Genomic DNA, 26,908 nt, shown 5'->3' with positions numbered 1-26,908 from the left:
CAAGTCAATGAAGCAATTAAATATGCCTGAGTAATCACGAATACCTGTGAAGCCAAATGTCCCAAATATTATGGTCAAACCAAAATGTACACAAGTAACCTTGAATAAAATCTGGAATATGTACTTTAATTATATGTGAATTGTTTGATTACAAATTTATAACTGTGGAGCACAGAGGCAAATCAAGGGAAAAAAGTGCCTTTGTCCTCAACATTATGGAAGGCACTGTACAGTATTTATTAAAAATTTTACCTGTATGTATATCTGTAGCTATTATGTGAAACAAGAAAGTCTGCAGAAGCTGTGATTGTTGTAAATAGAGAAAAAGTGCTGGAGAAACTCAGCAGGACCTGCAGAGTTCATAAGAGGCAAAGAAATATATTCAACATTTCGGCCTGAGCCTTTCGTCAAGGTATGAGCATGAATAAAATGGTGGGGGAGGGAGGAGGAAAGTAGGAACAGGGGGAGAAGCACAGACCAACAGGCACCTTCCAGTTTCTTGCTCATACCATGACAAAGATATCAGGCCCAAAATATTGGTCATATATCTTTGCATCTTATGAACACTGCGGGATCTGCTGAGCTTCTCCAGCACCTTTTGTAAATCTACTGTGATAATTACGTGTTATGTATTGTGGTCCAGAAAATCACCATTTCATCTGGTTGTATATGTACAGTCAGATGATTATAAATTTGAACTCATCTTGCAAGTGACCCACAGATTTTCAAATCCTTCCTATTAATTTTCTATAACTAATATAATTAATTACATTAAATGACAGTTACTTTGAATAATGGAATTGTTGAATCATTTGGAGTACCTAAATAAAAGTACCATATCTGCATTTATGTCTAGTAACATTAAGTCATAAAAACAAAATTATTGGAATAACCAATTTGAAATTGTAAAACTATAATTATAACAATATGATACCTGCAATCAAATAATCTGAGGGACTGTGCAGATCATCAGTGTTGTAGGTAGTAGTCACCTCTGCAAGAATAATTTGCTGTTCCATATTTTTCCTGGCTGAGATCAAATTGCTCACAAATTTGTCCAAGGACTCAAAAAACTCCTGGATCTGAGCATTCTTCAGTCCTTCTTTAATAGATCCCCAATTCTATTCATTAGTTGAGAACAAAATGTTAATACCATCAACAAATCTTTCAAAATAATATTACAAAAAATCAAATCCGTTCCATTGAGGCTTATAATTGTAATATGTTTTGGATGTTGAATAAAGTTGAATTTCTTTGTCTGATTTTTCATAGCTACCATATTGACAACATTTACAATGAAATCATTCATCCTACTCACAACTGTGAAAGTTTAACATTAGTCTTTTACCATTTTGACACAAATGACTTGAGTTTTAATTTTAGGTTCTGTAAAATGTAAGTAAATGTAGAATTGCTTCCACTTCATTACTTTTAATCAGATCAATGCAAAAAAAATGGCCAATTAACCATTAGGGCAGGAGCTCTTAAATGGCTGTTGTCTTTTAATATTGTGGGTTAATTATGGATAAAGGAGCAACAATCAAAGAATTTGCAGAAAATATGCCTAGAGTAAGGATTTTTTGGTGTTCTATTGAAAGAGGTGTTCCAGTAGAGATATTCTGAAATATGGACTCCCAGGAACTGACTCCCAGGTTCTGAGTCTCTCGACTTTCTTCCCTTCAATTCAGACAGGTGTGTGATCCTTCAGCCTATCTTCCAAAAATCAACAATAAGCTCCTTTTAAAAATTTTATTTATAAATTTAAAACCACCAAAAAAACATTATTTTACAATACTGCAAATACATTTAAAATGCATGTGGTGTATATAAGAAAAAAGAAAGAATAGAAAGACCCCCCCTGACACCCCCCCCCAACCACCTGCAAAGCAAAAAAGTATAGGACAAGAGATCTTCAACAGGGGGACTGCTTACTATAAGGCTTCTTCTGATATACAGAGACCTTTAGGAGAAAGGGAATGTCTGAGTTTCATTTAAATATTCATACCCACACTTTGTAAATGTGGGCACCACATTTTCCAAAATATATGATATTTATCTCATAAATTATCAGTAATTTCTCAAGTGGTATGCAACTCCAAATTTCCACATGCCATCTCTTCATTCCCAAATCTGTATCAGACTGCCCAAGTTATAGCAATATATTTTATAGCTATTGCTAAAGCAATTTGAACAAACTTCACTTGATACACAATTCACTTTTAATTTAGGTTTAACCCCTCTAATATCACCCAATAAAATATAACATTGGATCCTATGGCAATTTAACTCCCATTATTCGTTCTGATAAATTACCTATTACCAACCAAAAGGGTTTAATCTTGAGTCTCTTTCAGGTGGCCAGAATACCCCGATGTAAAGCCGCATATTCTACCTGACTGCGGCTGTTAGGAGGCCACCTGAAAGAGCCTGATGCGACTCAGAGGAGTACTCACCAACCCTCCTCCAGGAGGCAAAATCCCCGCTGCCTGACAGCCCCTCTCAAAGCTGCCCCTGTCTCGACATACCACGCCAGCCACCCCTGCCCCGACGTCCCGCGCTGGCAGGAGCCGGTGTGCGCTCTGACGCACCTCTCCGGCAGCTGTCCCTTTCTGGTGGGAAGCACAGCACTTTCAGGGTTGCCACCTGAATGACCATTCCACAGGGCTGCATCCACTTCTGCAGGCCCATTCTTGGCAGAGAATGCACCTGAAAATGGCTTTAGGACACTGCCAAATGCAGAAATGTACCAACTTCCTGTCCACATTTAAAACATAAATATAAAAAGGTCTGATTCAATTTATTTAGCTTTTGGGGTGTCAAATATAACTGATTGTATTGGAGGATTTTAACCATGCTTTTTGCTTCAGCTTTAAACCATGTTTTTTGCTCCTGCAAGGCTGAGAATCAGTAACCTGCTTGAGTCTCAGCAGACACAAGCTAAATTCCACCATAGTGGCCCAAGATACAGTTATCTGACAAAAAGACATCTGTGTACCAAGAACATTTAATCTTCCTGCTTGTTTTGGTCACAGTCTTTCAGGCAGAGGCCTAGCCTTGATGGAAAATAAACCATTGTATTGAAAGTGATAAGCTGAAAGTTGTGTTATTCGATAGAAGCCTAGGCATGCTAGCTTGCTTGCTTATCTTTCTTTCTGTGTTGGGAATAGGTGCTTGAGTAAACAGTTTTTGGGTAATATAAGCCATGGTCCCGCTGCTGAAGTTTGAGACTCTCCAAGAGGTGGCAACATCTATCAGCAAGAAGAAGAACATCAAGAGTCCAGCCAACGTCCCAGTCGGGGGAGGTGGAGAAGCTGCTACCGACGCTCCGACAACCTACTACAAGTGTGCGGTCATTGCCTCGCTTCGGCAGTTGGGACCAGTCCAGGCGCTGTTGAGTATGATTAGGCAGGGCTTGCATATTGTAGTTTGATATCAGCTTTAGAATTTATAATAAAGAATTGTATAAACTGAAGTGGTCTTGGTGTGTGTGTCTATTTTCTTTCGGTAGCTCAAACACTGTGAACAATCTAAAACGAACAAAGTGAGAGGTACAAGTTTACCCAGGACACTGATGAATAAAATTATATTGTTCCAACCTATACCTCACATTTATTGTACTTTTCATATTTTCTCTACATAACCCAATCCAATTGTGCTCATCTATTTGCTTATTCAAATCTACTTCCAGTCTTAGCCTTGATTAAAGAACCCCTACTTTCCGAGCTTTTTTTGTAACAACCTATACATTACTGGGATAAATTGCTTTATGTTGCAGTGCTGGACTCAGCCACCACATTGAAAGTCGTTAATGACTGTTTATATTCAAATTCAGTGCGTGTCCTTTTAAGGGCAGCATGACCTCAGTCACCTCGTGCATTGTGACTGAGGCACGCGCTGGGCAGGAGACTTGAGGCAGGGAGAAAACCCTGACAGCACCATCTTCCCATGGCTGCCCCGCCACATGACATTACACGTGGGGTCGGTTCACCATGAGAGAGTACACTGCCACAGAACCGCCCCACCCCCCGAACCAGCATCGCATCCCACCGCTTGGGCAGGCCGTTCCGGAGTTTGGGCATGGCCGTCTGCACCGGCTGTGATAGGTCTAAGTGTGCCGCCTTCAAACGGTCCATGGTGAAAAGTTCATCTTTAACCCTTATGTCCAAAGTGAAAGTCCTGCCAGATTGCTGGAGGATCTTGTATGGAACTTCGTAAGGACATTGTAAAGATGTCGTATGTGGGCTGTGCCGAACAAATATGAATTCCGCTGAGTCCAGCTCTTTGGGACAATTTGTCAGCCGGACGCCATGAATTCCGCTGAGTCCAGCTCTTTGGGACAATTTGTCAGCCGGACGCCATGATGCAAGGGAGGCGAAGTTGGGGGGGGGGGGGGGGCATAGCGATGATAATTTCTTACGGAGATATGCCAAAAGGTTCATGTGCTCAGACATGACGTTGCGCAAGAACTCACCGGGCAGCGAGAGCAGCGTGCCATAGACCAGCTCCGCAGAAGTCACCTGTGGGTCCTCCTTGGGTACTGCTCTGATGCTGAGGAAGACCCAGGGCAGTTCGTCTGCCCAGCCTGGGCCGGTGAGGCGAGCCATGAGGGCGGATTTCAGATGACGATGAAACCTCTCCACCAAACCATTTGCTTGTGGGTGGTAGGCTGTGGTGGAGTTTAACCCCCAGGAGGTTGGCCAGCTGAACCCAGAGTGCGGAGGTGAACTGGGCGCCCCTGTTACTGGTGATGTGCGCCGGGACTCCAAACATAGCGATCCAATGACTAACTAGACTCCTGGCTAATGTTTCTGCGGAAGCTTCTTTGATGGGAATGGTCTCCGGCCATCTCTTGGTCCAATCGACTATTGTGAGAAGGTAGCGTACTTCTCTAGACACCAGCAGGGGGTCTACGATGTCAACGTGGATGTGCTGAACTCTCCGCACCACCGGGTCAAATTGCTGTATTGGGGCCTGCATATGCCGGTGGACCTTACAGGCCTGGCACCTGGTGCAGTTCCTTGCCATCTTGGCGACCTCCTCTTTGAGCCCATACCACACAAACTGCTCTGTCACCATTAGCACTGAAGTTTTCACCAAGGGGTGGGCTAGGTCATGAACTAATCTGAAAATCCTCGACCTCCACTGCGGAGGGACCACTGGGCACGGTGTGCTGGTGGAGATATGGCAGAGCAACGTGTCCGCGCTGTTGGGCAACTGAATGCCCTGGAGCTCGAGGCCAGAGATGCCGATCTGGAGAGCCTGCGTCTCTGTGTCTTGCTTCTGGGCCTGTGCCAACGGTGTGTAGTCAAGGCCAGAGGTGAGAGTGTTGATCGCCGGATGAGAGAGTGCATCCGCCATGACGGAGTCTTTGTCTGCCCTGTGCCGGATGTCGGTGGTGAACTCTGACATGTAGGAGAGGTGGTGTTGCTGGCGAGCCCACCACGGATCTTTGGCCAAGGCAAGTGCCTGTGTGAGGGGCTTGTGGTCCGTGAACACCGTGAAGGGACTGCCCTCCAAAAAGTATCGAAAGTGCCGGATGGCCAGGTACAGCACCAGGAGCTCCCAGTCGATAGCACTGTACTTGAGCTCTGGCGGGTGCAGCTGTTTGGTAAAGGCGGCCAGCAGGCGCCACTGTCTGTTGAGGCACTGCTCAAGTACGCCACCTACCGCCGTGGCTGAGGTGTCCACCGAGAGCGCCGTGTGTGCCTCTGGGTGCGGGTGCAGCAATAGAGTTGCGTTGGCGAGGGACTCCTTTGTTGCAGCAAAAGCGGTCTCTGCCTCCTCCGACCACGTCAGGACTTTCTCCTTAATGGTGATCAACGCAAACAGCAGACTCATGGTGCAAGCGGCGCCGGGGATAATCCGATGATAAAAATTCACCATCCCCATGAACTCCCGCAGGCCCTTGAGGGTTGTTGGCTTGGGGAAAATCACTGGATGGCTGCAATCTTCTCTGGTGACGGGACAGCCCCTACTGCCGAGATGGTGTGCCCCAAGAACTGCAGCATATGCTTTCCAAACTGACACTTGGCCACATTGACCGTGAGGCCAAACTCCACCAGTCGGGCAAACAGGGTACTGAGCTGGGCCTTGTGCTCTTCTCGGTTGTGGCTGGCGATAAGGATATCGTCAAAGTAGATAAACACAAAGTCCAAGTCCTTACCCACTGTGTCCATGGGGCGCTGAAAAGTCTAGGCCGTGTTCTTGAGCCCGAAGGACATACACAGGAATTCAAAAAGGACAAAGGGGTTGATGATCGCCGTCTTGCCGATGTCCTGGAGAGGACCAGGATCTGACGAGACCCTCGCACCAGATCGACCTGGGAGAAGACTTGCGCGCTGTGGAGATTGGCCGAGAAGTCTTGAACATGTGGAACCGGGATCTGTCCGGTGTGGTCACGTCGTTCAAACGCCAGTAATCACCGCAGGGTCTCCAGCCCCCAGAGGATTTGTGGACCATTTGGAGAGAGTATGTCCAGGAGCTGTCCGAGCGACGGACGATCCCCAACTCTTAGAACCGGGAAAACTCCTCGAGCCTGGAAAACTCCTCCTTTGCCAGCTGCAGCTTCTTGGGCAGAAGTCGTCTGGGCTTAGCATGCAGTGGTGGGCCCTGCATGGAGATATGGTGGTATACCCCGTGCTGGGGTTAGGTAGCACTGAATCATGGTTGAAGAATGGCGGGGAACTCATGGAGTATGCTCGAATAATTGTCCTTGGAAGTGGCGACAATCTCAGGCCTGCAGGCATTCGTGGCGTCCAGGTGCATTGAATGGAAGGTGCAAGCATTGACCAGCCTCCTGGCCTTCATGTCGACCAACAGTCCGTGTGCCCTCAGGAAGTGGGACCCTAACAAGGCTAACACCACTGAGGCTAACACAAAATCCAGCAGAATTTCTCTTTCCTGATCTGGATCTGCACCCTGCGGGTACCGAAGGTCTTGATGGTGGAACCGTTGGCTGCCCACAGGGTGGGACCATGAGATTGGGTGCATGTCTCGAGGGCGGTAGGGGGGCAGGAGGGAAGGACGCTCAGCTCCGGTCCTGTGTCCACCAGGAAACATCAGCCGGTGGACTTGTCAGTAACATGAAGGAGGCTGTCCACGTGGCCAGCCATCGCAGCTATCAACGGTGGCTTGCCGGGTCATTTCCCCTGGTAGTCACACATTTGTCGGCATTTATGAGTTGCGCTCCCCAGCGCTGATGGTAAAAGCACCAGGAACAATGGTGCTCCTCTGGCTTGTGCTTGGGGGAGTGTTGCGGCGGGCTGGCTCTTGGCCGCACAGCCTGACTGAGGGTTACTTCTTTTTCTCTCTTGATGCGCCAGAGGGTGTCCGCTCAGGATGCGACTCGGCGTGGATCCGTGAAGTCCTCATCCGCCAGATGTAGTTGGATGTCCCCAGGCATCTGCTCCAGGAAGATCTGACGGAATAGGAAACAAGGTTTGGGATCCTCCACCAGTGCCAGCATCTCGTCCATTAGGGCCAATGATGTGTGGTCCCCAAGCCCGTCGAGGTGCAGGAGCCTGGAGGCACGCTGCTGAGGGGAGAGCCCGAAAGTGCCAAGGAGCAGGTTCCTTGAGGCCAAGCTATTTACCCTCGGCCGGTGGGTTGTGTATTAGATCATCCACCCTGGCTGCCGTTTCTTCGTCCAGCACGCTCACGTGGTAGAACACCACGGCATCTGCTGAAATGTTCCTCAGTTGAAACTGCGCCTCCGCCTGCCCAAACCACGTATGCGGGCGATGGGTCCAGCAGGGGGGCAGTTTGATGGCAATGGTATTGATCTCTGCTGGATCCATGTTCTTGAGACCACAGAGGCATCGAGGTCACCAATGTAGTACTGGACACAGCCAAGAAAGACTCAGCCACCACATTGAAAGTCATTAATGACTATTTTAAGGGCAGCATGACCTCAGTCACCTCGTGCATTGTGACATCATAATCGCTGCCCGAAGCATGAGCTGGGCAGGAGACCTGAGGCAGGGAGAAAACCCTGACAGCGCCATCTTCCCATGGCTGCCCCGCCACGTGGCATTACATGTGGTGCTAGTTTGCCATGAGAGAGTGCGCCGCCACAAGTGCATGTTTACTCAATGTTTGATATTCAAACTGAAAAATATTATTGCCAATGATGAGCAAATCCTCACCAGTCTATGCATCAATTGTCTGTCTATTGCTTTGGTATATTTTCCATTTTACTGGCTCTATTCAAAGCCCTGGAACACCTGGACAGCAAAGATGCATACATCAGGATGCTCTTCACTGACTATAGTTTGGCATTTAACACTATCATCCCCTCAAAACTGATAACTCCAAATCTGGGAGTTAACACCACACTATGTAATTAGATCATGGATTTCCTCAGCTCCAGACCACAATCAGTGAAGATTGTTATGAACTTCTCCTTCACAATCTTCATCAGTACCAGAGCACCATAGGGCTGTGTTCTTAGCCCCCTGCCCTACTCACTTTACATCTAGGACTGTATAACTCAGTACAACAATAGCACCATCTGCAAATTTGCTATTGATACCAAGGTAGAGGGTTGTACAAAGGATGGGGATTAGTCAGCATACAGTTGGGAGATTGAAAACTTAGCTTAATGATGCACCAACAACCTTGCACTCAATGTCGTCAAACTAAGGAGCTTATTGTTGACTTCAAGAAAGCCAGAGGGATACAATCCAGTGATTATTGGGGGATCAGAGGTGGAGAGTTCTTGGGAGTCACTAACTCAGGACCTTTTCTGGGCCCAACATTCCAATGGCATCATGAAGAAAGCACGTCAGCACCTCGACTTCCTCAGGAGTTTGCAGAGAATTAGTAGGTCACCAGAACCCTGGCAAATTTCTACAGAGATGCAGTGGAAAGTGTGCTGACCGGCTGCATCACAGACTGGTATGGCAACACCATTAACCCTGAGCGAAAAGCCCTCCAGAAGGTAGTGGACCAGGACATCATAGGAAAAAACATCCCCAATACCAAGTACATCTACAGGAAACACTGCCACCAGAGAGCAGCAGCAATCATCAAAGACCCACAGCACCCTGAACATGATCTGTTCTCACTGCTGCCATCAGAAAAGAGGTATAGATGCCAAAAGACTCACACCACCAGGTTCAGGAATAGCTGTTACCCCTCCACCATCAAACTCCTCAACGACTAACTCAATCAGAGATTCATGTAAGACTCTTATTTATGTACTTGTTTTTTGTTCTCTCTGTATCGAACAGTCAGTTTTTACATTCATTATCTACTGAGTTTTTTTTACATGTTTTTTTAATAGCAGGTATTGGGAAATATCTGTTCAGATATTTGTTCATTTTCTAACCCAACAGTAGATGTCAGTGTGTGTTGAAATCAAGAAGAAAGAATTGTGTGTTTATTGCATCAATTTACTCAGAGATTATTAACAGTTGATGAGGATCTATTATATTTGACTATAATCATATAGAAACTTAATATTGTGACTTTTCCCTTTAAAATTGCTTGTGCAGCATGCAGATATCATTGCATGACTCATTAAAACGAATAGCCAATTCTAAAGTAACACTGAGTTTTTCACTGTTTATTAGAACTATTAAAACAATTAAACTATGTTTCCAATGATGGGAAAATCCAGAACCCGGGGCCATGGTTTGAGGATAATAGGCAAACCATTTAGGACCAAGATGAGGAGGAATTTCTTTACCCAGAGGGTGGTGAATCTGTGGAATTCATTGCCACAGAGGGCAGTAGAGGCAGGTTCATTAAATCTATTTAAGAGGGAATTAGATCTATTTCTTCAGTATAAGGGTATTAAAGGTTACGGAGAGAAGGCGGGGACAGGGTACTGAACTTTAAGATCAGCCATGATCTCGTTGAATGGCGGAGCAGACTCGAAGGGTCGAATGACCTACTCCTGCTCCTATCTTCTATGTTTCTATGTTTCTATGCTTAAAACTGTTAATAAAACAGACAATAAAATATTAATGTTTATACTTTCAAAAGAATGGTCAAAGAAAATAGCTGGACTATCTACATTTTCCTTGGTTCTGAACAGTACAAAAGCAAATTCAAAACTAAATTTGTTTATATTAAACATGCAGAAAAAGATCTTGGCTAAAAACTGTTACTATAGAGACATACTAATGGCATTTGAAAACATTTCTAGCTGCTTGCAAACATTACATTTAACTTTCAATCGATTGTATTAAATTGTAGGACAAATCCCTGCCTAATCAAATTTCTCTTCAATACCAACAGCAAGATTAAAATTAAAATAAATTATTTTATCTAGAATCACTGTTGCCTATTATATTACTTGGGACAAAGTTACCTCTTGGGATCGTAGTGCAGGTACCATTACATTGCCAAGAAGTTTCTCCAGTCCTTGAAGTAGGTTCTCTTCGGAACAATTAAGCATGCCAAAATTTACCTCCTAAATAGAAAAGTTGTATAAAATATACAAGTGAAATGAGATTGGCTAAGATTAATGAACCATTTTCATAAATATTAGCTTTATAAATTAATAATGAAGCAAAATTTTAACAATCATAATCCAACATCCTTCATCTTTATTGAATCAACTCAACAATTAAAAAAAAACTATTATTATAAAGGTTGATAAAGAGAGACCGAAATACAATTGTTTTCTTTGCTGGTAGACTTTATATTTCCCAGATTTTTTATTTTAGTTAAAGGTAATGTCTGAAAGATCAAGAAAACCCCACATCTTCCTGAATAGAATGCCACTATGGAGATTCTTATTGCCATAAAACATAGAAGGAGCCCCTTTGGCCCACCATATCACTAAGAAATTCAATTTTGGCTTCAACTTTCCTCACAAGCTACATCCATAAATAAAGGGGGCAAATTTACAGTGGCTGGCTAGCCTAACAGTCAGTGAATTTTTGGCATCAGGGAGGAAACTAGTCCATTCAGAGAAAAGTCATGTTTGCAGGGAAAATGTGCAAACTCCACACATAGCACCAAATGACAGGATTCAATTTATGTAACTGAAGCTGGGATGCTGCAACTCTAATAGCTGTGTTGCCGCTGTGCCACTTATCAACTTTGCCTGTAACTCAAATGATCACTATAAAAAAACAGATAAACTAAGAACTAAGTGCTTGGTTGGGAAGACCATTTTCATAGTAAAAAAAAAGAAAATATTTCAATATCTTATAGGAAGGGAATGGCAATGGAGATGCTTTCCCACTAGTCAGTTTAGAGGTGGCTCTCGTCTGATAATAAAATTGATATACCATAGGCATGGACCAGTCAAATATTATACAGGACTTTTATTAACCTCTAAACTGGCCAATGGGAAAGCACCTCTATCTGTTATACCAGTAGGGTGGAGTATCTCTACAGCCATAGACAATAGCAAACAGTCAGTATAATACGCACCCCCCCCCCATTACATCATCACAAAGGGTCGCAGAGGAGGATGAAAATTTTCCCAGGTTGATTGAGAAAGTCCTATAACTAAGATAAGATTTAAACCAGTTCAGGGGCATGCCAAAGGCGATCTATTAAAATAGTGTGATCCACAGTATTGAACGCTGCTCTAAGGTCTAGGAGAATTAGAATGGGAGAGCTCCCTGAGTCAGTGGCAAGGAGCAGGTCATTGTAAACTTTTAGTAAGGATGACTCTGTGCTGTGGTGGGTCTTATAACCTGACTGGAATTTTTTGGATATGTTGTTTTAACGTAGGTAGGGCAACAATTGGCAAAGAACAACTTTTTCGAGGACCTTTGACAGGAATGCCAGTTTAGAAACAGGTTGGTAATTTTTGGATGTGGTGGAGTCTAGGTTAGGTTTTTTCAGGAGGGGCTGGACCACAGCACATTTAAAACAAACTGGAGCTGTCCCGGTAACTAAGGAACTGTTAATAATAGAGGATACTAGGACCCGTTGCATTGAAAACATCCCTCAAGACGGGAGTGGGGATAATGTCGAGGGGGCAGGTTGTCAGCTTCATAGCGAACACAATCTATCTAAGAGTGGGTAGTGTGAGTGGGCTGAAACAGTCTAGGTTGGATGAACAGAGCTCTGGTACAGTTAGATTGCAGGTGGAAGGGGGAATGTTGGTCCTGATGTTCTCGACTTTGTTTATGAAGAATTTTTTAAATTCTTCTCATTTAGTAAAGGAAGCATCAGAGTTGGTATTAGATGCGGGATCAATGATTGACTTGGTGATCCTTGGGATTTTGAGAGTTGTTGGAAATTAAGTTGACAAAATGTTTTGTTCTTACGGCCTTTACTGTTTCTTGGTACAAGTGCAGGTTGTTTTTTTTTAGAATTTCAAGGGAAATTTTTAGTTGGTCTCGCTTCCACTTACATTTGTTTATTGTGCGTTCCCTCCTCAGGGCTTTGGTGGTATTATTGAGCCAAGGTGCATTCTTGAGTTTAGGTTTTTTTGGTCCCCTTAAGTAGGGTTGCAGCATTCAGGATAGAAGAACAGGTGGTATTAAATAGGGACGAAGGATGAGGTGAGAGTGCTCCATGAAGTCAGAGAGACTTGGTGGAAGAGTTAGTGAAAAACAATGCTTCCAGGATGCATACTCTATGGAACACCTAGTGGATGTTTCCAGAGAAGTCCATGTCGGAATTAAATGTGCACAATCTAATAATGCCTGTATTTTGGGAAACTTGAATGTTGGCCAACCTCCTTGACCACTCTGCCTGCTTCTGTACACTGAAAGAAAAGTAGATGAAATCTTCTCTCCTTGATTGTGGAGTTCTGGGGCTTTGTAAATTCAACCATAAGCAGCAAAATGTTAAATGTACAAAGATCAAGCACAGCAACAGGGAAGTATAAAAAAAAATAACCTTGACTTCTTGAGCAAACCAGGTGACACATGTAGAAGAATCTGTTTGCACATTGCTAAGAAATTTTGTTTACTTGACTAACAGAATTTTTTGGGATAGGAAAATGGAACTGACCTGAGAAACGTTAGCTGTACTGATATTTTTATTAGTAGTTCGAAGAAAGAATAAGCAAGTCCCAGTCAAACCCTGAGAGGTAGACAGAAGTAAAATGAATGACAAGAGTTCAAGTTTTCCAATATAACAAAATATTTATCTTCTGTAACCAAACATATTTATAATGTAATACTTGACAAGAAAAATACTTGATGTTAACAACTCTACCTCAGCTGAGCCATTAGTGATGAACAGCCTTTTCTGAAGTATGCTTCTGGATGTGTCTGCACTTAAACGTCTCAAATCTATGTTCTGGAGGGTTAAACAATATAAATCAAATGTAGACATACAATACGGTAACAGGCTCTTTCCACCTGTACCGCCCAAATACACCCAATTAACCTGAAACCCCAGTATGTTTTGAACAGTGGGAGGAAACCAGGGCACTTGGAGGAAATCCACACAGACACTGGGAGAACAATATAAACTCCTTACAGACAGTGCCGGTTTCAGACCTGTACTGATGGTGTGTTACACTAACCATGCTGCCTTATATTCTAAATATGTTCTTATACTAATGTCAATCATTATCACCTCATGAATTAATTAAACATAGCTGAGCATTCTAATGGGGAATATTAAATAATATTTTTTTTATTTAACTGGTTAGAGTGAACCAAAACTTTTTTTTCCCACTGAACAAAGCTTCAGACAAAATTCATGCTGTTTAACTATTAGTTTTTTTTAAATTTTGAACAAAGCAATATTGTATTTACTGTTACCAGAAAGTATATTATACCCACCAAGTTTTATGAGAATATTATACTTTTACTAATAAATACTTACTGTGCCTATATCTTGATAATAAAATAATAATTTTTTAGAACCATTTGGTGCAAAGAATTCCTCAATCATATGATACTGGAAATAAAAATATCCAAAATTATAAACAATGCTTCAAGATTAACATTGTTAAATCTAATTTACAAAATAAACATCACTGTTAAAATTTGTAGTATTTGTCACTAGCATGAACTTTTAATACTATATAGAAGTTTATATTTGTATCCAAAAATACGAATATCTCTTTGATTTGTTAATTACTTCTTGGTCATTTTTCATGCAAATCATGTTGATAGCCATTGACCTCCAGCCAACTAACCATTCCACTACCTCTCCATATCCCCAATCATTCTCTCAGAAATGAAAACCACTACTAAATCCTTCATTCAATGGCTCCACTCAGATTTCAGATTTATTGTCAGGGTACATACATGACATCACATACAACCCTGAGATCCCATTTTCAGCCCACTTTTGTTCCAATTCTTCAGTGTGAAAAACACCGATATCTACCATTCCTGATCTATCAATAGCTGGGCTCTTCTTTACACTGGCCACAGTATTCCTTTGGCTGGATAATGCATCTCAAACCCTGATAATCCAATGGGCACACCCACACAAACTATCCTCTAATTGGATACACACATCCAAGTCTAATTCTCCAATGGCTGATCCACTTAAATCCAACCACTCAAATGAGATTCCAAATAGGAGTACTCTCTCACATTTCTGACCATGACATAGTAGTCCCCAAGCTTTAAGACTAAAATGATTTTTGGTGTGCAATAACCACATAAGAAGGCCTTTGACTGGCAGATTTGTGTGAGAATTGAGCATCAAAATTGTAAAATAAATATTCTTATAGCAACGACACACAAAAAAAGGCTGGAAGAAGCTGTTTGTGGCCACAAGGTTGGATGGATAAGGAAAAGAGGAACGGGGCTACGGCGATAAGGAAAAATGGGATGGGGTGCAGTACTAGCAGAAACTGAAAGCCTATGTTGATGCTGTCTGGTTGAAGACTACCAATACAACTTGTGCCTCCATCCACTTCCCTTCCTTCCTTATCCTTCTATCCCTTCCTCAAAAATTCATAAACAAAGTTGAGAACATCAGCACCAACATTCCCCCCTCCACCTGCAATCTAACTATACCAGAGCTCTGTTCATCCAACCTAGACTCAACCTTCCTCAATCACTTTATCTCCTTCCATTCCCCCCCCCCACCTGTATTCACCAATAACCTGCCAGCCTGTGCTCCTCCCTCACCCACTTCATTCAAGTGACTGTAATTTCTAGCTATTCCTGATGAAACATCAACTGTCTATTACTTTCCAATGGAATCCACCTGACTCTCTGTGTGTTGCTTCAGTCTTCCAGCATCTTGTTTACCAGCTTTAATATTATCCCTGTAATCTTACATTTTAGACAATATTGCTGCATCAAAGGTGCTTTTACATAGAGATTATAGCATATAGAAATTAGAAGGCATACCTTTTCATCCGATATTATGAAATCCTGCACAACAGTTTCTTCCAGACCTGTTCCATCTGCTAATTTAGATATGATATAACTATGACGAGAATCCATGTTAGATTTTCTTTCTTCCTTTGCGGCTTTAGCTCGTTTTATCATTTCCTTTTTTGCTTCAGTGGAGAGTAGCAAGGTCTTCTTTCCTTGAGTCTGGTATGAGTAACAACAGTTTGGAAATCATAACTGTCAATATCAGAGGCACGAGTAGTACAACATAAAAAGTGACTCTTGATCATCACGTTCATGCAGATCTTTTGTTCCATCTACATTCATTTCATTTACTGTTCTTGGCTGGTTATAATTTGCCTATTTAAGTACCTGCCTAAATGTATCTTCAATTTAGTGATTACATTGGACTTCGCTAGTTTGTCATGCTCCAAGTTCCAGATATTAATCTCTTTTTGCCATAAAAAGTTCTCTGCATCCTAATTATTATCTTCTGGCCATTGCATTATCAAATCAACTCATTAAGTTGGAGACAGCAAAAAATGCCTTACCCACACATTAAAGACATCTAAGCCAATAGCAGCAGTGGCAACATATAGGTTTTTTTTGATAAATGGAGTAATTTCATCAGACTGAATTTTAATTGAACTTGGTAGAGAAATGAGCAACTTCAAGAGGTTTAACCTGACCTGGACTAGTTTCTCCACTGAAAAAAAACTTTAAACAAATAAAACTACATTTGGGCTAATGTTTCAACATGTAAACTATACAAATTCAAAATGCTTGGCTGTCCTGTATAACTTAAAATATTGTTGCTTAAAAATACTGGCACTTCCTGAAGGCACAAATGAGATGGGCCAACAACCATTTTGGTCAATAACCAGAATCAAAGTTTATTGTCATTTGCATGTAACGAAATGTGTTGTTTTGCAGCAGCCACGCAGGTGTAAATATTGCTACAAATTACATTTTAAAATAAATAACTTGTTAGAAAAGAAGAGAAAGTGAGATGATGACCATGGTCCAAAGTCTGTGGTTCATTATCTATTCAGAAATCTGTTGGCAAAGTGAAAGAAGCTGCTTTTGTCCAGCAGGGTGCTCACCTTCAGGCTCCTGTAGTCCTTCCTGATGGTAGCAAAGTGAAGAGGGCATGGCCTGGGTGGTAAGGGCAACTCCATACCAAACAGCAATGCAACTAATCAGTCCTTGGTGACATACCAATTGTCCTCTAAAGCCGCTAGCAAGCCTTTGTGATTGCATTGAAATTGACACTCCAGGATAGATCTTCAGAGATGTTGACATTAAGGAGCTTGGCGTTCTTAATCCTTTCTACTACTGACCCCTCAATGAGGACTGGTTCATGTCTCCTGATTTCACTCTCCTGAAGCACACAACAGTTCCTTAGTTTTGCTAATGTTAAGTACAAAGTTGTTGTGACACTACTCAACTAGCTCATCTGTCTCACTTGTGTATACTTCCTCATTGCTACCTGTGATTCTACCACAACTATGGTGTCATTGGCAAATTTATAGATGGCTTTTGAATTGTAGCTAGCTGCATAGTCATGGGTGTAGAGCAAGTAGAGCAGTGGGCTAAGCACACATTCTTGAGATACAACTGTGTTAAAGTGCAACCTACGCCAAAGATCTCGGTTGTAAGCAACTTGACACTACAATTTTTGCAACTGAAAATGTCCCACCCAATCCTCCTCTTCCAAAGCCAGTGGAAAGGGTTGGAGTCCAGCAATTGATGAATGAGAGGCAATAAGGCTGAAAATCCAATCAAGTTGATATTTATTATGGTGGTGTTGGGGGAAGGGAGGTGGGGGGGGGGGAAGAGACAAAATTGAGAGGGGGTGGGGTAAAATTTACTGTGCAGTTATGCATCAAAGTGATGGTGGGGGGGGGAAATGGTTCAATACATTCAGAGGTCAGGAGAGAGACTGGTCATTGTGTACTTGCATAATTAGAGAGCATAATTTCCCCTCTAAAGCACAGTGAAGTAAGTGATAAAATTTTTGTGTCATAGCTCCAGCAACCCAGGTTCCATCTGACTTCTTGAATTGCCTTTACAAGGTTTGCATGTTCTCCCTGAAACTACCTGGATTTATTCCAGGTGTTCTCACATCCTAAGGTAGTATGGGTTGGTACTCACATCCTAAGGTAGTATGGGTTGGTAATCACTTGGCCATTGTAAATATAAGTTCTAGAGGGACAATCTTGAAAGGAGTTCATGGGAATATGGCCAGAATAAAATGAGTTAGAACACAATTAGACTAGAAATGAGTGGTTGATGGTTGGCGCAGACTCACTGGGGAAATGATCAGTTTCTGTGTTGTTTTCCACTGAAAAGAGATCTCATTCTGGTGTTTTCTCTGTGTTTATAGGGAAAAAGCATGAAGAAGAGTGATCAGAGGAAGGAGAGGCTGAACAGGGATTCAGAAGCCAGGAAATTAACAAGTGAAGACTTTGTCACCTTGGATAGGGATAAGGGGAACTGGCTATGTGGGGAAAAAAAATCAAGTAGTAACTTATAAATCAATACATGCAGAAGATGTAGTGTTTGAAATGATAGTATACTATGATATAGGTAAGTAATCTACTTTCTTTTCAGCCTCCTAAATTAGTGCTCTAATGACATGTAACCATAAAACAATATGGCCCAGTTTCACCTGAAACTCTTAAAAAGATTCTACTTGGAATGATGTCATCATGTATAGTTGTAGAATAAAATTGGGGATCATATGGGAGGAAGCTTCTGGTCAAAAGTTCTCAGAAATGGAAAGTACACTGGAAGTGGTAGTTGTGAGGCACCAGTTTCAAAAAAATTGTTTCAATTGGACAACATTGAAAAAAATATTATGACATTGAATTTCTAGGTATATGTCATTGATATCCAAATCAGTCTCAGTATAGAAATTAGATTTTATTATCTGAAGGTATTAGTAAATGGAAGTATTGAAAGTCACTTACCGAGACTGAAGTTGTTGGAGATAGTGCTGTTCTAATTGGTCCTAATCCTAAATTTTTCAATCGAGAAGCACCTATGCGCCTGTGCCAATTTGCTTCTCCAGCTAGGAATTGTTAAAAATAAGTACAGATTTGCAATTAGTCAACAGAGCTGAATAGAAAAACTTCATGAAAGTCACATTTTTTAATCCACAGCACAATATTAAATAAAGTATAATGTTAGAATTATAGTTGTTTTATTGACAGTCTTGGGAATGAAGAGTTCATTTCAGTGTAAAGGCAGAGAATGACATAGAGTCCTGGAATCATAAAATTAAAGAGCAGTACAACATGGAAACAGGACTTTTGATCCAAGTTGTCCATGTCAACCAAGTTGTTTACCAAAGATAATCCCATTAACCTGCACATGGCCCATACTTCTGAACCTTTTCTACCATTGTGCCTGTTGAAATGTTCTTATAATCATTGCAATGTTCCTGCCTCTATCATTTCCTCTAGTAGCTTGTTCCATATAGTTTTGTGTGAAAAAGGTCCATTTTAAATTTCCTATCACCTTAAATTTATGTCCTTTAGTTTTAGAATCCCCAGTTTTAGGGGAAAAAAGATGATGACTATTTATCTTATCTCCAACCTTCCAGATTTTATAAACCTCCATAACATTCCAAACTCAGCCTATGAGGCTCCAAGGAGAACAATCCCACCTTATCCAGTCTTTCTTTATAGCTCAAGCCTTCCAATCCTTGGAACATCCTTGTGAATTTTTCTTCGCCCTTTCCAACTTAATGACACATTTCTGAAAGCTATTTGTGGTGGTACACCACCAGCCTACTGCAGAGGGCAACCTCTGTACCTGCAGGAGTGTAAGGAGACAGGACAACACCTGGCCAGCTGCCAATCAGTCGGCCTGAATGGATCAAGTCCTACCCGGTCGGGTGTCAATCACCCTCCAGGATATAAGACTGCACCGGCCTCCAGAAGCCTCACACTGAATTGCTGCAGCCACAGCCAGCCTTGCTCTGTGGAGGTCTTTGTGGATTAAACCCTGTTGTTCAGTCTTTACCTTGTGTGTGTCTGATTTTGTCTAACAGCACACCACACTATTCACAATACCTTCAGACCATAAGACATAGGAACAGAAATAGGCTATTCAGCCCATCAACTCTGCCTTCTATTTAACCATGAACTGATGCATTTTTCCCACTTAACCTCACTGCACTTAAATACATCCACCAGGCCTCTACAACTGCCTGTGGCAACAAATTCCTCTGAAAGTCTGTTCAAAGCAGACACCCTTCAATCCTGAAGTTATGCGTTCTTGTCTTAGACTCTCCAACCATGGGGGGAAAAAAACCTTTCTGCATCTACTCTGTCCATGCATTTCAATATTCAAAATGTTTCAATGAAATCCCCCTTATTCCCTTAAATTCCAATGAATATAGGTCAAGAACTGTCAAACCCTCTTCAAGGGTTATCATATGCTTTCATTCCCAGAACAATCCTGCTCTGTCTATATCTATGTCTCTCTCTTTCTCTCATATATATATATATATATATATATCTTGAAATGAATACCAGCATTGCATTTGCTCTCTTCCTGCATGAGGACTCCCAAGTCCCTTTGCATCCTGGTATCTTCCTTTTTCCACCCATTTTTTTTTGACCAAAGTGCACGACCATACACACTCTGACACTGTGTTTCATTTGCCAATTCCCTGCCATTTCTTCTAACCTGTAAGTTCCTCTCCCTATTTCCTCAACACTACTCCTCAACCTAATTTCATTTCATCTACAAACTTGGGCACAAAGCCATTCATTCGATAATCCAAATTATTAATATTCAACATTAAAAAAGCAGCCCAAACACCGACCATTGTGGAACATCGCTAGCAACTGGCAGTCTACCATAATAGGGATACTGCAGGAGAGCTACACCTCCTCCCTCACTACCATTTGGGGCCCCCAAACAGTCCTTACAAGAAAAGCCGCATTTCACATGAATCTGCAGGGGTCATCTACTGCGTCTGGTGCTCCCGTCGTGGCCTTCTCTACATCGGAGACACTGTATGCAGACTAGGAGATCGCTTCACTGAGCATCTTCACTCTGTCCGCATCAAAGATCTCCCAGTAGGCAACTGTTTCAATTCTGCACCCCACTCCCACGCCAACATGTCTGCCCATGGCCTCTTGCACTGCCATAAATTTGAGGAGCAACACAAAATATTCCGTCAACCCAATGGCATTAACATCAACTTCTCCGTTTTCTGCTGGCCTTCTCTGGGTTCTCCATCCCTATCCCTCTGACTCCTATCCTCCAGATCTCCACCCCTTTGCCTCTCCTTTCATACAGCCATTCCTCCCTCCCCTGTTTACCTATTACCGCTTGACTATGGGCTTGTGCTCTTCCCCCACCCCCACCATTTTATGTCTAAATTTTCCTTATACCTTGAGGAAGGGTTCAAGAATGTTGATCTTTGCTGTATAAAGTACACTGTTTGACCTGCAGTGTACCTCCAGCATTCGGTTTTAACTTCAGTCACAGTACCTGCAGATTTCTGTGTTTTAAACCAGGATAGGATTCCAATATTCCAACTCTCTGATTCCTGTCAGTCTCCCAATGCTCTAACCTTGCTATTTGGATTCTTGTTAAGTAGTCTCATGTGTGACACTTTATCAAATGCCTTCTAAAAATCCAAATACAAATAATGATTGCATCTCCTTTATCTAGCCTGCTTGCCACTTATTCAAAGAATTCCAATAGATTTGTCAACCAAGATTTTCCCTTAAGGAAACTATGTTGACCAGACTATCTTGACATCTGCCTCCAAGTACTCCATAAGTGTGGTCTCACCAACATCTAGTACAATTGTAACATGATATCCAAACTCTTGTCCCCAATGCATTGACTGATGGAAGTAAACACTTTGTTACCCTGTCTACTTTATTTGTTACTGCTTTCATGGAACAATGAACTATGAATCTGTACCCACAACGTTCTCCAGGGACCTACCATTCATTGTGCAAGTCCTGCCCTGGTTAACTTAACAAAGTGCAATACTTCTCATCTCCCTGTGATAGATTCCACCCAACGTTGCTTGGCCACTGTTTAAATTCATCTACATCCTACTGTAATCTCAGATAACCTTCTTCATTATCCACTATCAAGAGCTAAAGTCAGGTTATAGAAGAATGGCTTAATGTGTTAAAAACAATCCCATTGACATAGAGCACAGTAATAGGGCCACAAGCCTGTGCCACCCAATTAAACCCAATTGATCTACACCCTCAGCACATTTTGAATGGTGGGAGGGAACTGGATCACCTGGAGGAAACCCAAGAAGACACAGGGAGAATGTACAAACTTGATTCGAACCCAGGTCACTGGCGCTGTAACAGCTTTATGCTAATCTCTTTGCTTACCATGTTGCCCCCCTGCTAGCTGTGCTACCTCAACAATTAAGCCCAGTATTCAAGGCCCTATGCACATATTTGCATTGTTTAACAAGCAACACTGTAAATAATAAGTTCAGTCTTGGACAAGGTCTCCGACAGAAGTGTTTCTCCTAATAATGCTGCTCGACCTGCTGAATTCTTCCATTGTTTATTTTTTTGGTGTCTCTTTTAAGTCTCCAAATTACATGTTCTATTTAGTGTTTCATAAGAAGATGTTGAGAAAACAGATGTCTAGTCAAAAAATAAATGTCCTAAAGCTTGGTGAAAAGCATAGATTTTAGGGAGAATATTAAAGATGGAGAAAGTCTTAGAGCATTCAAGAGTTTCTGCAGATAACACAGTTTAAGGGCATGGCAGTGAGACGGAAGTAGCTATGAGCACTGTCCAAACTACAAATTATCCCAGAGGACATGCTTTAACATGAGATGGGGGAAGGGGAGGGGGGGGGAAGGGGAGGGGGGGGGGGAATTTCAAGTGTTACAAGCCCAGAAAACCCCAAAACCCAGCAGCAATAGATATTCACTAAGACAAATGGTTACTTAAACATAAGTTGTTTTTCATTATCTTTAAACATGAAAAAAGGACCAAACTTTAACTTATTATTAACTTAACTAACCTAACTTAACCCCCCTTTAAATCTAAGCGCACGTGTATGTAATGTGTATTTAAGTTCAGAAAAGTACTTTGATTCACAGTCCAATCCCACTTCTCATTCCTCCAAGTTTATTGGTTGCAGGCAATTCTTATACTATGCACAGAATGTAAAATTTATGAAGTTCTCCAGGCTTTGGTGCTTGGAAGGTAAAAGGTTACCACTCAGGAAGGTTCTTGTTGGTTTTCAGAGAGAGCTTTGTTGTTCGCTGGACAACCACAACTGATTTCTTGTAATCAGCCACTTCAGTGTCTTGCCAAAGAAACTTGCCCCATCAGGGTTTTCCAGATGATAATCTATTTCTTTCAGGTCACCACAGAGTTCCTTTTTGTTTCTCTTATTCCAAGTGGAACATTAGGCAGCCAGTCCTCTCCTCTTGTATGAACCACAAGGGCTTTGACAAGGCTGAACTAAGCACTCACAACCCATCTTCCAAATGGGGTTTTTCCACAAGCTTTCCAGCTTGAACTGTTCCAGTCACAGCTGCTGCTGCTGACTGTAGCACTGCAGAACTCTCTTTCTCTCTCAGAGAAAAAGCCTGTTTGACTCTCTCTGCTTGCAAAACCACATGACCCTCTTAGAACAGCAAGTTCCACTCCAGACAGCCTGCAACTCTGACGAGTTCTTTTATCTGTTGCCTTTTTGTAAATTAACAATCCAAAGTTGATTAATTTGAGATAAAAGAAGAACATTTTAATGAGGAAGTTATGATCCCTTATTATGATTATACAATACAAAGCATTTAACAGTCAACCAACTACTTATTATTGTTAGCAAGGTAAGTTAAACAGCCAATTTGCCTGCAGCAAGATTTGCAAGCCTAATTAATTTGCTTTAGCAACATTGGTTGGAAACAAAACAATAAGACCAGAAACCAGATCTCCCTGCTCTTTATGCATTGTAATCTGAGAGCTTTTACAGCACAGGGTGTAATAGGATATTCCACTCAATAGCAAGAAATAGCAGATTTTTAAAAAGAAGGGATAAAAGTTCACGATAATATTGTGGATTTTGCATTTTGTTGATTCACATTTGTTAACACTGAAAATGGAAATTATGCAGACAAATTAAATTAATATGTAGGTTATCTCTGTAAGGGAATGTTTAGTTAATTTTTAAAGTTAAAGCGTGCGAGTTATTACAGAACTCATCTGTTAAAATAAGCACTTGTTTATTTATTTCAATCATCGTGTGATTTCAGGGTTTCAATATCTCAAATGAACCTGCTATTTTATTCCAATCATTATTATAAATTTCATGAAGTTTTCTAATTTTCAAAAACTAAGCAACCTCATTACAACAACCAAAGTGAACCACTTCACAGTTTATTATTATCAGAATGGGAATCAGGAATTAATCCAAATTTTTTTTCAAAAAAATGCAAGTCTGCCTCTACCAAATCCTCTGGTAGCTTGTACCATCCTCCATATGAGAAACCTGTCTCTTATATCTGTTTGAAATTTCTCCACTCTTACTTAAGCCTCTAGATTTAGACTCAAGTCACCCACCCAAAGAAAAGACTCTACATTCCAGTGAGAATAAATCTAGACTATTCAATCATTCCTTACAAATAAATTCCTCCAGTACAGGCAACAGTCTTCTGCATGCTTTCTGATGCTGCCACATCCATCCGGTAGTGTGGCAACCAGACCAAACACAATATTCCAAAGCCAGCTGCAACATCACAACAGTCAATGCCTCAGCTGAATACCTTCTCAATATCTGTGCTCCCATTTTGGATCTTGCATTCCAAGGTCCCCTCATGCATGAACAGTCCTGAGGGCCCTACATTTACTGATGACATCAGATGAGAAACCTCTATAAATGAAATGTTTTTAATCAAAACAATATTTTGATACAGTTTCCTTGCACCTTTTACAAGTTGAAGTCGCCACAGATTGCCAGACACATAGGAGACTGTAGATGTTGGGATCTGAAGCTAAACACAATCTGCTGGAAGAACTTAGCATATTGGAGTGCCAGTTAATGAAGAGACTGACAGCATGACACAGATTCATCACACATATCAAGCAACATCAGTGAGAGAAAAGAAATGCTCAATGTTATGAGCCAAAACCCTTTATTGAAACTTTTTCTTCCACTGAAACTACTTAACCCACTGAGTTCCTCCAGAAGATAGTGTTTAGCTTCAGATTCCTGGTTATCCTTTTTACCAAAGAACTACAGTACACTTAGTTTGTTTGTATATGTTATAAGCAGCTGGTCACACAGCAAATTGACACACCAACGCCACAATTTAAAAATAAAATTTAAGAAAATTAACAGAATTTAATTAACACAATTTAAGAAAAATAACAGAAAATGTGAAAGGTCATTTTCTCTTTCCATCCAAATAAATAGGTCCGCTGAGTTAGGTTTGACCCCTGTGATGTTCACTTACATTTACTGCAATATACATCAGGGTACATTTCACCCAGAAGTAGTGTACTTTCTGTTCACACATGATTATTCGAGCACTCTTAATTCCAATACAAACTACCCACCTCCTTCTCCTGTTACTTGAAAATATTTCCTTTATTTATCCTTATCATAAAATAATTTACCCTACACACAATTTTGAATAATCTAGTCTCAGAATGATTTTACTCAAAACTCCCAAACTCAGATTGGCCAATTCATTCCTTAATTTCACTTCTACTGTCAATTTAGTTTTGAGCCTTTTTTAAATGTGGAAACGACATTAAAGTTTACTTTGTTGTGTTTGTCACCAGTAACAACTGTTAATAAGTGTGGACTTACGTTTGTCATCACTGGAATCGATGGAGATAAGCGGAGGTGAGATCTCGGTGTTGGGTTTAGCTGACAATGCTTTATCCAACTCTCTCTCGCCAGTCGTCGCCTCTGGGGACTGAATATTAATGCCGGCTGCGTTCTCATTATCAACCATTGCTCTCTGCATGAGCGAATGTCCGAGGCGACTCTGCAGAAAGACTTTCCGAAGAACTCCGGCAACCAACCTTGTCTCTCCCCAAGTTCACTCTTGGAAACGGTCGTAGGTAAAATACATTCCGAAAACTGAGCAGCAAAGGGCCCAATTAAATCAAAGAAACACTAAAAATTGAATGCTTCATTTATTGCAAGAGAGAACGGAATTGTTTTCCGGCTTTGAACCAGTGAAAGGTAAATGTGCAGTGTTCAGAAAATATTGGTTGCTTAGAGACCGCTAACTCTCGAAGGCAACGCGCAACAATGACCAGTTTCTATCCCAGTATCCCAGCAACAATTGTCCCGTCATTATTATGCCGAGCTCCATTAACAGAGTGGAGACAAAAGTACATTTTCTCCCATTGAATCGAAGTATGGCATTGATGCAAAGAGTTTGATACATAATACGCGCCTTTAGTTTCCTCACAAGTATTACCTATAAAAACAAGCACGCAAAGTTCAGAATTCTCCATTTGCACCTTACTATGCAACAAACCAATGAAAGCACTTCATAGTCTAATAAATATCTTAACTAGTATAGAAATTCTGAACGCTTCGCTTTGCAAAGTTACAAACTAAAAAGTTGTGATTTCACGTCCTTGTCGGGAAAATACAACACAAATATTGAGGTTGACTTCAGCACCCCACTGAACTACTAAAAAAATGTTCACATCATCTGAGGGTCCTTTTTTGGAGTGCCTCTCGGGTAAAGTAAAACAAAATCCCAAAATTCCTTTTGAAAAATGAGTAAGTTTTTTTTATTAATAAGTGGTTGTTATATTCAGAAAATTTACATTTCATTTTATATTGATTAGATGTATGTTTAATTTTTTTTTATATTTTTTTCTTTTTTCTTTATGGCTCTCCTTAGGAGAGTTGGCTGAAGGAGGTGGGGTGGGGGGGGGCTGAGCACTTCTTCAGGTTATGAGGAAAAATCAGGCAGGTGCATGACTAAAAAGGCTGGGGGGAGTTCCGGACTGGTGACTGCATGGTGTAGGAGGCAGTGCTCTGACCAATGTTAAACATTTCCCACTTGCATCTTTAATCTTTAACAAAAGTTGCTTAAACTTGTTCCCTTCAACATTTAACATTTGAAAGTGACGACAACTAAAGCTGTTAAAAATGGTAAAGAGGAGCCAGCACCTCTGACTGCAGACTTCGTTTCAGACATGTTGAAAAACCAAGTTCAGGAGATAACATGAGAAATAACTGCAGCAGTGAAAGAGTCAACGAGAGAAGTCCTACAATCAATTTCAGCAACTGAGGATTGTTATATATAGAGAATTTAGGTTAAAATGGCTTAAGTTAAAATGTGATGATTAATCATAAAAAGGGAAGCCAGAATGGACAGGGAGCTTACTAGCAGCCAAGGACAAAAGGTTCAGCTGGATATGTTTTTTTAAACATATCTTTTCATGGTCATAGTGAGAGACATGCAGGAGACAAAAGATTGATAAGAAGGGTGAGAAACAGGATTTAGTGTATGTAGAGTTCGCAGCGTACGTAACGAACGTGATAATTAAAAATGCAGTTATACTTCGAATGCTTTTGCAATACTAACCAATTAAAACAGTATTAATAAGAAGGGGAAGGGCAAACAATAAGGGTATAAAAATCAATGCACTGTATGTATCGGGGCTTAACTGGTGAGAAGCCAGTTGAGT

The 26,908-nt window shown here is 41.3% G+C and overlaps 1 protein-coding gene and 1 long non-coding RNA gene across 8 annotated transcripts in view; one reads left to right on the top strand and one right to left on the bottom strand.

The window, feature by feature from the left end:
- dnah5l (dynein, axonemal, heavy chain 5 like) overlaps positions 1–26,908 on the bottom strand; it is a 425,035-nt gene that overhangs the window by 377,554 nt on the left and 20,573 nt on the right. For 6 of the 7 annotated variants that reach the window (XM_069913291.1, XM_069913294.1, XM_069913296.1 and 3 more), the window contains exons 2-9: positions 25,059–25,680; positions 18,200–18,300; positions 15,243–15,431; positions 13,753–13,827; positions 13,135–13,218; positions 12,928–12,999; positions 10,316–10,417; positions 935–1,121 (exon numbers count right to left, since the gene is read on the bottom strand). In XM_069913291.1, the coding sequence (XP_069769392.1) occupies positions 935–1,121; positions 10,316–10,417; positions 12,928–12,999; positions 13,135–13,218; positions 13,753–13,827; positions 15,243–15,431; positions 18,200–18,300; positions 25,059–25,218 (970 nt within the window). In that variant the 5' untranslated portion in view covers positions 25,219–25,680. The remainder of the gene's footprint in view (positions 1–934; positions 1,122–10,315; positions 10,418–12,927; positions 13,000–13,134; positions 13,219–13,752; positions 13,828–15,242; positions 15,432–18,199; positions 18,301–25,058; positions 25,681–26,908) is intronic. The other variant, XM_069913293.1, reaches the window with a different exon arrangement.
- Positions 11,399–25,429, top strand: LOC138751252 (uncharacterized). The gene is made up of 3 exons (XR_011349783.1): positions 11,399–11,444; positions 17,614–17,816; positions 25,031–25,429. It is a non-coding gene; the product is annotated as an uncharacterized lncRNA (long non-coding RNA).

The sequence above is a fragment of the Narcine bancroftii genome, chromosome 1 (assembly GCF_036971445.1).
Source record: "Narcine bancroftii isolate sNarBan1 chromosome 1, sNarBan1.hap1, whole genome shotgun sequence".
NCBI lineage: Eukaryota > Metazoa > Chordata > Chondrichthyes > Torpediniformes > Narcinidae > Narcine > Narcine bancroftii.
The sequence above is the reverse complement of the archived record's forward strand: the minus strand, read 5'-3'. Positions and strand labels throughout refer to the sequence as shown.